General features: G+C 37.6%; 1 protein-coding gene across 7 annotated transcripts; it reads right to left on the bottom strand.

Annotated features, from left to right (window-relative positions):
- Window positions 1-221: 221 nt before the first annotated feature.
- On the bottom strand, window positions 222-18,171 carry LOC103702674 (putative ion channel POLLUX). Of its 7 annotated transcripts, none has more exons than XM_008785201.5 (12): window positions 17,418-18,169; window positions 17,255-17,323; window positions 16,481-17,110; window positions 11,527-11,709; window positions 11,345-11,404; window positions 11,046-11,249; window positions 9,991-10,239; window positions 8,631-8,729; window positions 8,202-8,396; window positions 6,173-6,265; window positions 1,003-1,263; window positions 222-599 (listed from the first exon to the last, which is right to left on the bottom strand). In XM_008785201.5, the coding sequence occupies exons 1-12, from the start codon at window positions 18,009-18,011 to the stop codon at window positions 381-383; spliced, it is 2,856 nt and encodes a 951-aa protein (XP_008783423.2). In that variant the 5' UTR covers window positions 18,012-18,169; the 3' UTR covers window positions 222-380. The 7 variants fall into 7 exon arrangements, 5 of the variants coding, with proteins under 5 accessions (XP_008783423.2, XP_088571193.1, XP_088571194.1 ...); XM_088715067.2 differs by having other exon boundaries at window positions 16,481-16,903; XM_088715068.2 differs by lacking the exon at window positions 16,481-17,110 and having other exon boundaries at window positions 17,418-18,171.
- Between the last annotated feature and the right edge of the window lie 888 nt (window positions 18,172-19,059).

The following is a 19,059-nucleotide window of genomic DNA, read 5'->3' as shown; positions in this document are numbered from 1 at the left end:
GGGGACCAAACATTACCCATTTGCCAGAAATGCTTTTGTCACATGATTTTCAACTTATAAAATTCTATTATTATCACTACCAATGCAAGCTGTGATTATACCAAATTAAGCAAAGACACAAGGCAAGAATTATCTTTAAACTGGCCAAACAGATCCATGAATAACTTAGAGCAGCAATGAAAAAATGTACGGAGATGCAGGTGATCAGCTGTACAAACATATACAGACCTAACAATTAAAGATAGGATTAGTACGATTCATTGGCAGTTTGGTTTGATTCTGTGACTATCTTCCTTCTTTTTGGTCAATAGGGACTTCCGTTACGAATATACAACAGCTGAAATCAAACAGTGAAACTTACCAAAAACTACCTTATGACTTCATTCTCCATTAGAGATGACAACAAAAACATCATCAAGGGACCACTTTCTAATCTCTGATTTGTGTGTAGGATTAATTATCGCATTGTCAGTATTGGCTAGGCGATAGCCAATCACAATCTCCTGTCTCTCACGACCCCTAACCATGATATCGTAAAAGCACAATTCCTCTTGCTCATACAAATAATATTCTGCAGGCCGTATGCGCAGCTCATTACCCTGTTAACATATGAGCAAATTTCAGTTCTATGAATATGTATCCAGGATTGCCAATGCTGACACCAACAAAAGCAAGGAAAAAATATCTTGTGAAATCTTGAAATTATGCAAGACAAAAGCGATTCAACTTGTGTTCATGCTAAAAGTATAATGAAGAACTCTTACCAGTCACTGCAAATCAAAATGTGGTGTGAGTATTGTAAAACAAAATTGAAAGGTTTCTAAACTTTGTTCTTCAAGTGGCTAAGTTGTGGGTCTGTTCAGTGACATTATGGCAGGGCCAATGACCAATCAGAGTCAGAGTTATTACATATCCTACTAAAATAAAATTTATTTGCAATTGTGCCTCGGAACAAGTTTGGTGCCATCTTGTTATAGAATATTGAACAGTGACAAGAAGTACCTCTTCAGCAAAAAGCTCTTCAAGAACCCGGTTAATTTGCTTGTCTTCAGCTACCATAGCTAATGCCATGCTAACTAGCTCATTTGACAGAACATAATCACTTATTCTAGAGACAGATACAAGGTTCCTAGTCCTGGAATCCAAGATTTCACTGATGATTATTGATTTATCTGAAGCTTGCTGCATCTCACGGATCCAGGAGCTGTGAGAGAAGCCAGCAAACCGCAGAGATTTTGCTCCCTTGGATGGAAGACGCTTGGACTGCAAACAGGCAAGCAAACTAAGTAGATGCTAAGTAGATGCTTTGCAAGATTAACTAACTTGATTAAGTTTCATACAGCATCAGTTATATGCTCCATACAGAAGCAATTGTAGCATTCAAGTGTAATGATCCCTCTTCAAGGAGTAGCATTGCATACATGCATATAGATAAGGGTGAGTGGACATGGACACACAAATATCAGAGCCTTCCAAATTCTACAGCATCAGACACTACCTTCAATATATAAGATTTAAAACATAAGCTCAACCTCCCGATCAACTTCATCCAGCACTTCATTCAAAACAATTAATGTCTCACCTTCTTCATTAGGAATTTGTTATGGGGCGTAATAATTAGTGCAATTTGACAAAATGATTGCAAATAAGGTATGTCAGGGTTGTTTCTTTCTCTAGACCTAGATCCGTTGAAAGATTAGATTAAAATGTCAATGTTCCTTGAACTATGATGGAGATGTGGACATGGGTATTTTTGGCTTTTATCATAATTGTTTTTGTTGATATGCTTGCAAGCAAGATGACAAATTGTTCGGTTTATTGTTCGATATGATAACATACTCTCACATAACCAGGCAGTATTTAGTATGGGTTAGGCCTCATAAATCACTAAAGATATGAAATCATCCTTTTCTGCGACCAGTGTTAACAAACTTCACCTTGGATCCATTTAGCATAATCAACCCAAGGACACTGATTTTTAACAGCAAAGCAACATATTGTGTAATCCATTTAAAAAGATCAACACAAGGTTAATTAATCTCAATAATAGAGGAACCAATTTGTTTATCATTCGAAATAATACTTCTCTATCAAACCATACAGTATAAGCTAACTAAGCTTTTCCCAAGATATACTGTAAATAACAAGAAGGAAATTGTTCTGTCACCAGTGCTAAACTGCCAATAATCAAAATCCATTTTATCTCTACTGTTCTACTGAAACAAGGCTTCCAACTTGTAAACAACAAAGCTCAAAGCCACAAAAAATCTTCATTGTCTTCGTGATGGACAATGTAGTGCATGTCGTATAGCATATTGTCCAGGCCAAGGGCTGGCACAGTATGGAAAATAGTACTAATGCTGACACTCCAATGGAAGGATAGCAACACTGATGGAAGGTATGAACGTGGCAGGCTAAAGAAAGGTTTCCATCTTTGCCAAGATTCGGTTGGTGTCGGCATTGGGCAACCGCCATATGATGTTCAGAATATTGGCCTCAATATCCTGGCCAATACACATCAATATCCTGAGATATTGGCTGATGTTTACTAATCACCATTTTACTATCTTAATTAGAGATTGAACTCATAAATTTCAAAATCAATGCCTCACTATAGTTGCTAACCTTTGATTCACCGTATCAGCCAAGATTTTGATACCTCAGTCCTAGAATAGCAGTTGAAACTTCAAAAACTCTCAATTCCTTCCAAATTTTCCTACCTTTTGTATAGGCCGAGAAAAACCAAGATCTCTGTTCATCCTGGTCTCAGCCACCCATTGAGATGACCGTGATCTCAACTCTTAAATCCTGGGCTAAGTATACTTCGATAACCTTTTTATGTTTTTGTTTACCAAACAAGAATTAAGTTTTCAGTTGAAACCAATCTATTCAGTCACAGATCGCTTTTGGCCGACATCTATGTGAAACTGATTGAAGTTTTAAATTTCAGCCAACTTTTCATTAGTTTCAGTTAGTTTCAGGTGGTTTTGACAATATTTGCTGATTGGTAGTTTCCACCAAAAGTAACCAAAATTAATTTTTAGTTAACAAGCACATATATTTATTGTTTATTCTCCTTTTCCATGGTTTTCACTAATTTCTTTACTAATTAAAAACACATTGCATGTTGATATGATCCATTTTTCCTTGCATGTTTTCAAAAATTAAAAGAAATATTAAGATGAATAAATGAAATAAAATGGTTCGATACTTAGACTGGATTTCTCTTTCTTAGATAGGTTATCCAAATGAAATAGAAAAAAAATATGTTTAGATGGGCCGTCAAAACAAAATAAATTGGCATATGCTTAGATGGGTTATCATTAAAATGGCATGCTTAGAGTCCCTTAGTTGCCAAAGTTGGTAACAGGTGGAGGAGCAGGTAAGTGGATATTTTAAAAGCACTTTAACTATGAAAGTGCTTAGGAACCGGAAGCAGGTTAAAGATTCCAATTTGGGTGCATTATCTTAGGTAGAAGATTTTGGCTACCAAGTCTTAGATTGGCTTTCTTGCTTAGCTTGGCAATCAAAGGATATAGAACAAAATATGCTTAGATGAGTCCTCTTGCTTAAATGGGCTATTAGTTTTATCCAGTATTAAGTAAGGTCCCATTTGATATGGCAATTGGAGGGCTAAAAAGCTCTACTTGGAGAGTCAAATGCCCTTTTGGATGATTTTAAGATGTTTGGTAAAAATTTTGAAATAGCCTTCTACCACCTCTAAAAGCTTAAAGAAGTTTACAGTGGAAAGCTCCAATTTCGAGCTTCTGAGCAAAACCTTTGCTCGACAAAACAAAAGGGAAGTTGTTTTCGTTTCAATAAAATTTTTGCAAAGATAGAAAACCCCATACTAATTCTTCATAATTCCATTTGTGCCCTTTTAAATACTTATTAAAACCTAATTCCATTTCACATTCTTCTAGTTCCCCCCATCCAAGTCTAACCAAGCTTTGGGGACCTCAAACCCTGCCATCCATCCATGGTCGCCGCTAAACCCCCCCAACCCAATGACTGCTGTGGTGGATAGAGGTGCCACCCCCACCATTCCCCAGCCCTATATCCTCTGCATGAACTTGACAGCCACAAGTGTGTCATCTCGTCAGTAAAGTCCCCCCCTCCCCCCATGGCTCCCTCCTTGCTCAGCCTCCAACAAGACCCTGCATCTGGTCCATCGTCGACCTCTCCCTGCATGTCGAGCTCTCTAGCCACGATGAGGATGTCTCCAACATTTCTTCCACCAACAATCACTACCGCCCCTCCACCTTTGATGATCGAACCATCTGCAGTTGGAGACTTGCCACAATAGCCCCCATCAAGACCCTCACTGGTCACACCAACTACGACTTCTGCAACTCCTTCAACCTGCAATCCAACATGATCACCTCCGGATCCTTCAAAGCGACCATCTCTCTAGGAGGTCAAGTCCGACAAGTGCTTCCACGTCCTCCCTACCCACTAGGAGCTCATCGCTACCATCAACTTCAACCGCAACTACAGCCTCATCGTCTCCAACAACTATGACGGTCTTTGCCAGCCTTAAAACTTGGCAACTAGGTTGGGCAATGCATGAAGACTGTCATTGATGTCGAGAATGAAGACCCTCATTGATGGCAAGAGCCCTCCAATGTCATTTGTCAAGTTCTGACCCAATGGAAAGTTCGTGACAACCACACTCAATAGCACGTCAGTCTGATCACTAGCTTTTGTTCCTTTTGCGGTACATTTTGCATTGAATAATGAAATATGCATTGCAGTAGCCAAGAACCTATTTCATTTGCTGAATCCAAATATAAATGATCGTAGAGTGGTGAATTTGAAGTTTTCGGATCAAATTTAAAAGTATAATTGGATATTGAATAAATGTACGAACAATTTTATTGCCACTTTGTATGTGGGTAAACAAAGTCAAATATTTATGTTGTTATTAGAATCAAGAACTGCCCCATTTGATATTATGATATTCTTTGTTACTTGGTAATCACTGCTAAAAATAATTACATAATTTTTTTATTATTTAGATTAATAGTAAAATAAATAACTTATAGGATAACAATTTTGATAGTATAAATAGTTAAATAATTGAAAGCACTATGCAATATCTTTTATTGTCATTTCCATCTACTAAAAGCACTATCTCAGTTCGGTACAAAATAGATGTTAACAGTACTTCAAAAACATAGTTACCAAGCATCAAACAATTTTTATTATTAGTTTATGCTACATTGAGTGATACTGGTATTTATTCAATAGATTAGTACATTATTGTGAACTACTTAATGCATCAAGATTCAACTCGAGTCTACCCACATCAATCTCAAAAAATCCAAATTTGGTTTGTATTCATGAGCGGAGTACACGTCAAACACATAGATACTCATTAGCTCTTTGGTTGTAGATTTTAAAGATCGATGGAGAGTAGACCATCCTCATAATGAGTTTGCCCCTCCATAATGATGTTTGACTTTCTCAAAATAACTTCACAAAATGTCATAGTTTTGGTGTCCTTAAGCAAATTTTGGAGTTCGAATGAGAAACATGTATACTTAAACACCTTAATGAATAATATATTTTAATATAATCTATCATAAAACATTTTTAAAAAAATCAAAGGCGCATAGTTTAGTTAAAAAATAGTACAGTTCCAACATGTCCCCATATCTCCATGACTTCCTCATGCAAAGTTAAACACAGGAACACTTTTGTAAATTTGACTCTGACAGCTGGCTCATGCAACACAACCCAAAACAAGTTCATGAAACATGAAAGAGAATGTTGTAACGTATCTGAGCACAATAAGTATAAAGAATAAGGGAAGGGTAGAAATCGTACAGCATAATGATCAGGATTTTTTATATATATATGTAAACATATAAGTTATCTATATTGAAACCAACTGCAGAATCCATGAATGGCAAATGTCTTGATCTCTCCAAGAATGAACACATAAGAACAAATGTTGCAATATATATCAAATTGATAGAATGATGAAATAAGTCGAAGCTTACTTTGTAAGTTAACCATACTGATATGGTATAAGAAAAGATAAAGAAATTTAGATTGTGGACTATGAGGTGACTTTGAAAGCAGAGAAAATATTAACTCACATGAATTGAAAGTCAAAGGAAACGAATAAACTTGTGAACTCAAATTCACAATCCCATGCACTAAATACCTGAATATCACGAATTAGGAGAAGGGTAGCCAGAGATCGTGAGTCAGAATGCACAATGGAGTCCTCTACAGACTCATCTGCCAGTATTAAAATCTGTTGGTTCAAGGTTAGCATTGAACATAGTTGAAGAAATTAAAATATTTGAACCAAGCTTTTCAGCATAAAATCTAAATATATGGTGCATAGCATTGAATTTCGCACCAAAATTGAATAATGTTACATAAATTCTACAATAATGTCTTAATCTGCCAAAAAAGTGTCTAAAAACCAGGGTAATATTGGCAATATCACCAAAAAACCAAGCCTCCTAACCAATATTTATCATCATCATAGAAATGATGGCTGTTATTTGCCTGGTCAACTGTTAACTTGATTTTTTGGAAAATACGATAATAGCTGTTCAGATGACCATTATTAGTCAACTATAACAGGTAATAACTGAGAATAAAATAATAACATTATTTGTTCAACTAACCATACATAAGACAAAATATATTTTCTGAACTGGTATGGAGATTTGAATTTTTTAAAGAAATTATTTTGACTTGATGAACAGTGAAAGAGTCATGTACCTGCCATTAAACTTGTCATATTATGACCAACACACAGACATTCAAGCACACATGCACATTACCTCGGTGCATGTACATGTATGTCTGCTTGCATACGCGTATAATGGTCAATATAGTGTTATTTTATCCATTACTTTAAATCTTAGTCCTTGCTCAAACTTCCACTAGAAGGTGACCATCACACATTTGACTCCTTAGCAAGATAACTCATAAGGTTAAAAGTGGCCACCATATTTTTCAGGAAACTGCATTAACCATGCCCCCGCATACAGTATTGATAAGAAGCCTGAGCAGTTGTCATGTGTAGAATGATCAACAGGAAGCATATTCAATTGTAATGTATATAACTTTTTATAGCCTTTGCAAGCAATCCTGTAGGCTTACTATTGATAATCAGTAAAAAGATAATATGAATCATTTAACTAAAAAAACGTGTTACCCAAAACATACAGTGGGATCGCATACTTCTGATATCTGGCCCACTAACTCAAGCAGCAAAACAGTTGAAATAAAAATCCTGAAGGCATGTATTTCTGAGATTAACATGAGAAGAACATAGGTCTCCTAATAATCTAAGAGCACAGAAGACTCTTAACACCCATAATTTTGCCTCTCACCATCTGAATTTATGCTTCTCAATAACCAACAGCAAGATAAGCACAGAATATAGCATTGATCCCCCTCACCTCATGCCTCCAAAGTTCAAATGTACAATCCTCTGAAAGTTCGAAAGTTAAATGGACCACCAATAAGTTTCTGAGAGGATTATTACATTTTCTTTAAGATAACCCATTGATTAGCTTAGTGGCTTACCAAATTATCTTAGCATTTGCGAATCATATAAATTCAATGTCTCAATAAGACTTTGTTTGCTGCATGAATCTAATAAAATCAAGTACACTGGAATACCTTCCTATATGTTTCCCAAAGTATGATAGTTATTCACCTCACTGATTAGCAAAATGCCCTTGGTTCTTTGATGTGTGAGAGCTCTAAACCTATGCAAAAGATTTTCAACCTAACAATAATCACATTGAAATTCGAGGGACTTGGATAGAGATAGATGGACACGAATCGAAGGGACTATTCTGATAAGTTGCCGAGCATAGCTCTAGAACTAGATGACCAAGCCAGAAACAATGGCGAAGGTTCGATATGCTCGCATTCTTACATGAAAATAAAATATGTGTTTAACCGGCTCTAGAAATTGTTATCCTTCTGGATTTAATAGACTAACCTTGTTAATTTCAAAATTTTGTTCTAACAAAAAGAACATCAAAGAAAAAGCTGAGTCAGGGCAGATATTAAAAAAAGAGAAAATTTTCACAATAATTTCAAACATTCTCATTTCTTATATCTTAAGTCAGACTAGATTTCCTGAGTCGTTACTCTATGAAGTTAAAACCTCAACTTCAACAAAGTTAATATTCAGTATCTAGGAATCTGTGAACACTTACAGAATCGAATGTTTCCAAAGGAAGGCTTTCTAAATGTCGACGGATGACAGCATTTCCCTCCTTGTGGACAAGTTTAATATTTATCAATCGTAAAGGATCTAACCCACCATCTGCCAGCTTCTTTTCTCTTTCCTTCTCTGGTACCTCATTGAACAACCACAGTTCAGAATTTGGAGCAAGAAAAGCCTCTAACACCTGAACATGGAAAACTGGGTTTGGATCAAGGCGGTAACTATTTATATCTAAAAGGAAGAAGAAGAAGGCACACAGGTCAGTACATGTATGGAAATTGAAGACCTGAAGGTACTAAACAGATATATAATGGTTAAGGAGAGAAAACTATAATCAATATAAAGTTACCTAGTATCAAAAAGTCACAAAATTTTGAAGATAACTTAGAAAATTAATGCAATACAAGCTTCGAATTACCATTATCATATCATCAATGTCCCGACGCCAACCACAGAACAAAATCTTTTCTGGATATTTACGAGGGCAAGGAGCATTAGGTAGAAAACCTCTGCGTACCTGAGACAAGAAATATCCAGAGTGAACCGTGCCAACAGAAGAGAAAGAAAATGCACAATCAAATATTACTCAAATTAATCCACCATCCAAAACAAAGAAGTGTGGACAAAAACATGAATATTTTTTTAAGATACCAAATAGTAGCTTGGTATTTACTTTTGCTACTAATTTTGTAATACAGAATTGAGAAGCAACTGGTGTCTAGTTACTCAAGGCAAAAACCAAAGGTCAAAAAAAAAAAAAAGCTCAAGAATTTTTAGATTAGTAACCGTCAACACAAATGTTTTAGATATCGCAATGATGCAAGAACGCAGAAAGAAAAAAAATGAAAAAACAATCAGATAACAGAAAACTCTTTTGAAGAAAACTCTGCACAAGAATCAGAGTGAAGCAAAAGAGCAGACTATCACTCTATCCTGGACAACCAATAGCTAGGTAGCTACCTCCCCATAATCTAAGAAGCTTCTAGAATTCCTATAAAAGTTTTCACCAGTTAAAATCAGGCTGAACAGTGGCCAATTAGAAGGGGAAAAAGGAAAAAGGACTCAAAATATGAAATGAACATCAAATTTTAGGAGAAAAGTTGTTGGAATTATTTTACTGAAAAAGTCAAACGAACTTGTTTAAATGGCTTATTTATTTTATTTATTTCACATTCACCAAATTTTCAATGAAAACATGAGAGTTATATGTATAGAAATTGTCTACTGGAAGTCAAACTGATTATTGGTGATTATTTCTGTTACTCTGTTAGAGTCAACAACAAGATGCACAAGGAAAATGAGAAATGAGAATTGAACAGAACAGAAAGTTCACAATGAGTAATATGTTTACCACAGAATGACCATTCTTAAGGATCAATAAGAATATAAACCTGCAGCTGTTTGCCATACCTATCACATATGGTATTTTTGCTTGGAAAGAAAGCAGAGAATACATTACATACAGCATATCTCCTCTCTTTCAAGTTTTTTCATGGACCTAACAATGCATTTTATACAGAAGAACATGGTTCATCATTAAAAATGTGGAACACATAGATGCAACAAGCTTACAAGAATCTATTCAAGTTAAACTTTTAGTGTTGTACTTTATGTGCATGCACACAGATAACACAAGCACATAAACAAATTAACTGGTGTGAAGTAGCTCAGTATTGATTTACACTGCAAGAAAGGGCACCGGTGGAAGCAGACTGCCCAAACACAAGATTTGGATGCTCAAGATCTTGTGATACATGAAGAAAAGTCTGACGGTATACCTCTGGTAAAGGACCCGGAGCATAAGTATCATCATCTTCAGCAATAACGAGGATTTCGTCGCCATCATTTAGAACATAATTGTCATCAGGGTTTATTATGATTTTCCCATCATTTGCAGCAACCTTAACTCCACAAGGTACTGCATCAGGGAATGAAATTAGTACATCCTCAAAATGCATACCATCCAACTGAGGCCACCTTTTTATATAGAACTCAGCATTCTCAAATCCCAATATATCTTCCCATATCTGCAAAAGTTAGCAATAGCAATACTATTTTATGTATGATCCAGATGAACTCAAAGAAAGATTTACACAAAATAATTTGTAACCACAAAAAAAAGAGGAAAAAAACACTATCCACAAGTTTCAAGTCTGAAGAAAACACTTGTCCAAAGAATAAGACCACTTATGATTATTTACAAGCCATGCCTATGTACAGTTTAAGTGCTGCAAAGAGTTCCAAACACAAAAACTTTGATACTTATATGTCTGTAATCGCATATGAAACATTAACCATTCCAAATATATGCCCTTTTTTACAACTGATTTTTGCTGAGCTGGGAGAAGTAAACATAAGCCATAAAACTAATACTTTAAATTGAAAGCAAGAAGAGATTTCTCAGCTGAAAGTTTAATTTAAAATCCCAGCACTAGCACTCAGTTCTTCCAAAAAAAATTCCTGGTAGTTGCATGTTCCTGCATAAATGGGACTAAATCAGAATAGATAGACGAACTTGAGTATACAACAACATTCTTCTTAGGAAGACCACAGCGGGGTGGAAAGAGAAAAAATAAAATGAACAAGAATAAATATAGAGCAACTCAAAATAGATAGAACTAACCAATTTCAACGCCCTCCTATTAGGAAATCAGGGGTTGAATGCTATCAGTGCAAGGCCCATATGGAGTCCACATTATATGATCAAAAACACAAAAATTGAGGAAAAAAGAAAAATGTAGGAAACAAAAGGAAAGGGAAAAAATGAAATGCTTTTTAAAATATAACTCGCTAATCTTAGCACCAGATAAATAAGTCAGGGGTTGAACATTACCTGTGCAAGGCCAGGTTGGAGAGCGCATTGTATCATCAAACGTCCAATCACATCATGAGCAACCACAGTTTCAATTAGTTCTCCTCCAACAAGTTTCACTAAAGGCTCATTATCAAGATCACTCATCTCGACAACAACGTGACCCCTTAAGCCCTCTTTTACACCAGTAAGGCTCAGTACAACCCGCAAAGCACGTGCATCACTCTAGGAAAACATAATACAGATAAGAATTATTGTCTGGCTCATAAGGTCTAAAAACAAGTTCTGGACCCTAGAAGATGTTGGGGGAAACTACTAACTTGGTCTGCATTTTCATCAGCCGCCAAAACAATGATAGCACGTGCTTTGGAAACTGAAACCTATCAATATGCAGTTAAAAGTCAAGCATGCAGAAGCTTACCGTTGTCTTGAAAATGACAAGAAAATTTGCAGTCAAAAGGCTAGATAGTAAACTATGTTGCATAGTTTCACCTAGGGGTACCTTTTTCAAGTCGGCCAGTATGAGAGGACTGCCACTCCTACAGATAACAGATGTTTTCATGAAATCAAATTCTAGTTTTGCTATGTCCATCTCCATTTCTTCTTTGTCTCTTTCTGCTAGCACCACAACTACACCACCACCAAGGCTCTTATTTGCGATTGCTAGCTGCTTGAGAAGAGAGCCCTATTGTGCAATCATCAGAAAATAGTACATCACTTAGCAAAGAAAATTATAGATTTCTAAGATGTTAATTTGAGATTAAAAAAAGAAACAACACTAGAAGAAGCAATTATCATCATGGAAAAGATAATTGGAATAACTAAAATAACCATAAAAGTTAAATAAGATCAATATGTTAAAGCCAAACATTTTTGACCCTTACCCTATCAGCTTAAGCTTTTGGGTCGTTTGGTTACTCAACATGGTATTTGCTGGAGGGTCATAAGTTTGAATTCCTCTAATTAAGTTATTTATCTAATTATCCCTACTTTTTCTGTTATCCTGATTCTTGTTTGTTTGTGTTGACTTAGTTATCCCTCCACGTACATGGTCTAGGCTACATGTGAAGAGGGGTGTCAAGCCTAATATCCATTGTTAATCCTTTTCCTATCAGCTTAAGCTTTTAGTGTCATTCAGATACAATATTCATTATTTATAACATAGACAGAAAGTAACAATCTGCATGTTCTTCAAGTTGAAAACAAAAAACGTAAAATTATATAGATAACTTATGTTTGTAATATTCGACCTTATGGTGGTTCTTAAACCATTTCTTTTATCCAGGATATGTACTATCTATTTCAAGATAAAGTAACAACAAAGCAGCCATGCCATTAAATACAAAACATACATGCAGAGTGTTGTTTACATTGCTGGAAACTATGCAATAGAGTGTTGCTTGTATTGATGGAATCTGCATGTCCATGGTATGTCGTACCGACACTATACTAGTGTGGCACCGGTACAAGGTCCAGTACCAGTACGGCGAACCTTCCACATGTCTTACAACTCCACCAAACATGTATAAAAAGATAAAACTATATAGTCAATCATATGAAAACATAAAGGGTAAATTGAAGAAAACCAAGAGATGGGGTTAATTGTACTGGGTGAACATTAAGGCCTATATGGAAGCGGGATAGGCAATTGGGGGATAAGGCGTCATTATCCTTGATGAGGTATAATATATTCTAGAATAAGGTAGAATTTTTTTTTGGATAAATCATTTTTCCCATGTCCAGGGCAGGCCATTTGTGACCCTGACCAACCAACCTGCCTAAACCCACCTTAAATGGATGAGTTTGGGTACATGTTTTTTTATAATTGGATTGGGACGGATAGCCAAGACCAACCTGATTACAAATGAGTCATGTAAGGGTCTGGCCCTTCTAACCTGACGTGTTACGAGGGTCAAAAAGCCCTTCAAAATCCCACCCCAAACCTCCAGGAAGGTGGTAATTGTGCAACAAGCTATGGCCTATTCAAATATTGGTTCAAATGTTTAAGCAGATTGTGACAGTTAAAGAATAAAAGAAAAGCACTCTAATTAAAGTGAAGGAAACTATGTGTTTAAGATTTATTGCATTTTCTTCTTCATGTTAAGTTTCCTTCATGCTTTCTTACTTTATTTGGATGCCAACCTTAAATCCTCTATTTTTTGCTATATTTTATTTTTATTTGCTATGACATATAATTGACAATGAAGAACTAATTGGGTTGGCATGTTGGGTATGGATTTATACTTTACAACCTATTATAAATGGGATGGGTATGGGTTGAGAGCTTTGTGACTCAACCTGTATTTGACCTGACCTGAGCCTAACCCATTCTGATCCATTGCCACCTCTATCTATGTCATGATTGCATTGCACCATAGTACAACATAACAAAACAATAATGATTATTGTTGGAATAAAGGACAAAAATTCCCCTCTTTCAAGTTTGTCTTTGCTAATAAAGGTTTATTATGGTTATTCCATAAAGGTATGTGGGAAAAACATGAGGACACCCCAATACCAGGGTACCTTGGGTATTGTTAATCTCCAATTATTCCATATTTGACCAAACTGTCAAGGATCAGCAATCTCAAACCATTTTTTGACTTGTTTGGCCTTGATTGCAGGGATAAGGTAGTCCTGCCTTACCTTATCCCACCACTTATCCCATTTCCAATCTAGGATTAAAAGTTTACTATTCAATTTTTGGTTTCTCCATAATTTCTCTATAATGAGAAGAGCAATGGTTAGACCATTAGAGTAAACAAAGAAAAAGAAACAAAATAATGTGCCTAAATTTAAGGAAGCATTCTTCAAGTCCAAACAAAAGATATGGATAACAGGACAAAATAAAGCGTCTAAAATTTAAGTAAGACATTGGGATCCAAATAAAAGAAGAGGATAATATGGCAAGTTTTACGTTCCTTGAGAGTGGAAGAGGTAAGTGAGTAGAAGGTAGTCACTGTAAAGCTAGTCACTCTCCCAAAAACGCCAAGTTATATTAAATTGCATTAGCCAACCAGACTTAGCTCAATCAGTTAGCACCCCTCTCCACATGAGAATTCGAGTGCTGGCATCTCTCTCTTTCTCCCCATCTCTCTCTCTCTCTCTGTGTCTAACTGCATTTATCCCTCTCCGAGCTTAAATATGCTTTGCTCGTTCTATAAAAATATAATGGTATATGCTCCAAACACTACCAAATATAGTTTAAAACTAATTCATACATCTCATTTTTATGTTAATCTCCAATCTACCCAAATGAATGCTAACATTAATAAATAAAAGATTTGCTGCTTAATTTTTACAATTTTTATGGGTAGCACATTAAAACACACATGCATGCACTCGCAAAACATTCAAAAAAGAAAATTATTAGACTCCTTTCCTTATACTTCAAACTTGAATCCACTGAATTGACCAACCAAAATGATGCTGACATGCAGAAATCTAGAGCATTCTTGTCAAGCCAAAGGTACAAAAGGATCTAAATGAGCTGTGACCCTAGAAGAAAGTGACTTTGGCGAAGTTTTTTGATGCTTTGTTTTGGTAACTGCTCATGATGTTGGATGCACCATTAGAAATATTGACAATTTGACATTGCATCCAACTAGTAGCCAAGTGCATGCGAATGAATGATGAAATAAATGGAGAAAGAGATCAGATAGGAGGTGGCAATCCGAAAGTTTGGTAGTGCATTAACGTGAGCTGAGAGGAGTGTGGCAAAATCAATAGGGTAGTGGAGTCTGATTTTTGAGTGCAAATTAATTACTCAAAATTAAAAAAAAAAAACTCTGGAGTCTCTTTTCACAATAATTAGTAATTATTTAAAGGTGCTAGCCCAAAAGACATCAGAACAATCCTAAATAATTTTTCAAATGTTAAGAGCACTTTCAATCAAGTTATAGGACAGCTACTTATTTTAACATGTGAAACAGCGCAAATGCAATGTTATTACAGACAGTTCCCAGTTGCCTGGTTGACTGCTTGGGTAGTTGACGTGTCTGAAATTGCATACGTGACCATTCAGAGCATCATATAAATACATATATGTGTGTGTGTGTTCTCTTACGTATGCATGCCTATACGAAAATATGTCCACAATGTAAAGTATATAATTATAAATGTGTTTTCTTGCAAGCATGAAGTTACGGGGACATATTGTATATCCCTGACAACATTATATATGTCTGTGTACATAGATTTGCATTTTACATACCGCATAGATGTGAACTATGTATGCAAAGTGTTGTCTAGTGATTTCATTTTCTTTTAAAATGATACATGAATTCTGAGAATGGAGTAAGATGCATTTTCCAAGGAAAACTCATTGAAAATAAAATGAATAACTCAATTTTTATTTTTAAACAAGTGGCCACAGGTATTTCATTCAAAACCTAAACTTGAACTCCAGCCTGCTATAATATGGATTATTGAGGAAGCTCATCCATCTAGTGCCTTTATCTTGCTTTTTTCAAAGAAAAAATTATGAGCTAAGTTAGTATTTACGAGCTAATTTAGCATAGCTTGTATAGACTATGATATATCTTGAAAGTATACCCTAGAAGTAGACGTCGGCAGTTCAGGCCCTAAGCAGTCAAGTCTCCACCCAATTATAAGGAAACCTGAGCAATAAATATAGACCCAATAGGCCAAGTCAGGCCGAGTTCTTGAAGCCTGACAAAGATAAGGGACAGTCTTAGGTTCACTGAAATTTGGCTTTTGCCCAACTCCTCCCAGGTTGATGCATATAATGCTATAAATGTTGATAAGTTTTAACAATAATTACCTACATAACCATCAGGCTTCTGCTTAGCACATTGCCACCCACTTCCCCCTCCTTCCCTCCAACCCCCACATCCTCCTCCTCCTCCTCCTCCTCTCTCTCTCTATCTATCTATCTATTGCCGCCACCAAAAATAGCAATGCCAGATCAAGCACAGGATGGCATGAAAATATTTTGTACAATCCAAGAAGCAGTTTAAAGGTGAATATGGAATTTTTCAAAGTTGTTCTCTGGACCTCGAGGACCTTAATCAAAAATGATGCCACAAGATCAAATTCTCCCTTAGAGCACCAACCTGAAGCCCACAGAAAAAGCATACTGCTATACCAAATTCCCTCTTGGGGCACAAACTATCATGAATTGTATTGTTGGTTCTTCCATGAATAAATCATTTGACGGTAATTTATTAACAGTGCACCTGATTGTTTACCCACTGTCATGAGATATACTGTTGCTTTTTTCCATGAATAAGTGATGATTATTAATGGTACCTCATTATCAATGCACCATTTTTTTCCAAAGCACATATGCACTTTATCAAAGTCTTTTTCATAATCTAGACATCACCAGTGTGAATATATTGCATAGTGTGTGGAGAGAACTAAAAGCACCAGCCATGTTTTCTTATTAAAGTACAGCTAGCATTCAAAAGTCCAAAATTTCTCAAACAACTTACCAGTTTGTCACTCCATCCAAGGATTAGGATGTGATTACTCTCAATCACTTCACTCTTCCCCTTCCGCCAAGAATCCACCTTTTCTGATATTGCATCTGATACAAGCCCAAGCATCATCGCAAATATCAACATGCCCCCAGAACTGATAGACACTGAAACAATCCTTGGCCCCAGCCCAACCTGGTCAGCATGGTTTCCAGAGTCCGCCACAAAGCTCCACGAAAGCCAAAGAGCTTCAGAAATGCTAGCATCACTAACGGCATACAATGCCAACCCTCCAAATCCAATAAGAAGCACAGTAGCAAAAAGAAGAGCAAGGAGCTTAGCATAAGGATACATAGAGAAGAACACATCCACTGTATATGCAATCCGCTTCTTTAAAGGAGCTTCTTCCTCGTTATTCTTCATACTTTTGGATGGGGTCTTTAATTGAGGCAGGTGATCGAGGTATTTAAAAAGAAAAAAAGGTGTCGCTAGTGAGATCACCACAGTATACAAAACAACAGTTCTACTGTCAATGTTACCAAAATAAGTAATGGAATTCCTATCCTCAGGCTGCAAAATTTTAACACCATCATCACTATCGACACCATTTCCTCTACACAACTGACGGATGTTGTTAATCTCTTGCTGTCAAAAGAAATTAAAATTACATACTGGATATCACCAGAGCCAGTATCAAATGCAACTATAATATCTTTTTTCCATTTATTTGGAAATCCAAATAAAATTGAAAAAAAAAAGTACAGGAGAGGTACAGAGCAAAGGCAATACCTCAAGCTCTAAAACTCTCTTTCGCTGAGAAACTGCAAACAAAGCACACGATACAGAAACTACAAGTAGCTGCCGCAAAAGAGATGGTGGAATCAATCACTAGAAGCTAAAGAAGGAATATTCTTAATTTAATGAAGGCAATACGGGGGATTAGACAACTCACAAGTAAAAGAATCAAAGAATTGTCAAACCGGAGAGCTGCCCCTCCAGCTGAAGCAGCTGAAGTAGAAGAAGGGAGCGAGAGCTGCTTCCTTTCTTCCAGCACCAGCAGCCGCTTCACTGCTTCCTTCTTCTTCTCCGCCTCCGAGACCCGTGCGAGAGTCCGATGTGGAGAACTCGCAGCCCCCGCCGGACCCTTTCGGTCCGGCAAGGGAGGACGAGGCTCCGGCCGCCTGGGCGCGGGCGGCGGCCGGGCCCCGGCGGGCGCCCGAGCGGCGGTCCGGGGGCGGGAGGGGTAGGGCCCGAGGAAGGAGGGGAAGCACCATTCCCGATCGAAGGCTCCGGCATTGGGAGGGGCGTCGGAGGGGTTGTCGACGGCGACGGTGAGGCGGCGGGGGGGCGGGAGGGGGCCGGTGGAGGAACGGCGGATGGCGGGGTGTAGGGGCCCGGGGAAGACGGCGCCGGTGGCGGCGGAGATGGTCCGAGACTTCTTGAGCTGTGGCGCGCTTTCGCCATTTCTAGCGCTAGAATTAGGGTTAGGGTTTGGATCCGAAGTGGAGTTTGAGCTTTGGCTCGCGTCGCCATCGCTCTCCGGCATCCTCCCGAGAGGTCTACCTGTTTTAAATTTTAATCTATTTTCAAGAACAACTAGTTTCCTTTTTTCGCTTTCTTGGGTTATTTATCAGGAATCATAGGAGCTCAGAGGAGTTCCAGTTCTCCGAGACGCAAACAATGGGATCTGATAACGGAAGTATTAATTTTTAAGTGAATATTTTAATTATTTATCGATGGGAGGGAGGAGAGGGCTCAGAGAGGAGGGAGGGAGGGGTGGTGGGATCCAGCAAGGATTAGTGGGGCAATACGTAACCCGAATCGTACAGTCCGTGGTCGATGGCAGGCGGTAATCGACGGACGAGGTCCGTCCGAGCGCGCCGGGGGAAGCATGTGCGGCGCACGTGAAGAAGGGACCCGTGACGGCGGTTAATACTGTTTGAGAAGAATAGGTACGTTCCGGTTGGCTGTCAAGTCACAGGTAGCGACGGGACGGAGGAGACCGTGGGTCCTCCGTGGGCCGTCCAGTTCTGGCGGACCGAATCTCGTCCTTCCGTCCTGACCGGATAGCTTGGTCTGAATAGCATGTCCAAGTTCAGCCAATGTCCTAAAGGGCAAGATTTTCGCTCAAGTACCGGCTGCTCTGCTCTCGAGTGAGAGCGCAATTTCATCGTGGGCAGAGGCGGCTCGATGTATTTTGGAAGCTTAAGATTGGTTTATTTTAAAGTCTTTCATATAGTGGGTTAGCTTAAGATGTACTCATAGAGAGGGTTTTTTTTTATTTATTTATTTTGTCTGAGGCTTTTTCTATGGTGGGTTTTTTTTGGGACGAAGCCTTAGACGACTACCTAAGTTGCCTAACGATTGGGTCGGCCCAAGAGAGTCGAGGATTGATGCAGTGCACTAATAACGTACATAATAGATTGATATAGGAAACTATTTGGTTTTTGATATTTTGCAAGAGCGACGGGGTTATGATGATCTCAAACAGATTTCCTAGGTCAATAGGATAAACGACTTGGTATGCTGTTGGTTCTATTGACCCCCATATGACTCTATAAGTGTTACATCGCAAGTTTGGTAACATACTTTTA

Source organism: Phoenix dactylifera, chromosome 2 (assembly GCF_051530095.1).
Source record: "Phoenix dactylifera cultivar Ajwa chromosome 2, Ajwa_hap1_PhDact_Kaust_v1.1, whole genome shotgun sequence".
NCBI lineage: Eukaryota > Viridiplantae > Streptophyta > Magnoliopsida > Arecales > Arecaceae > Phoenix > Phoenix dactylifera.
Note: the sequence above shows the minus strand (reverse complement) of the source record. Positions and strands in the feature narration are given on the sequence as shown.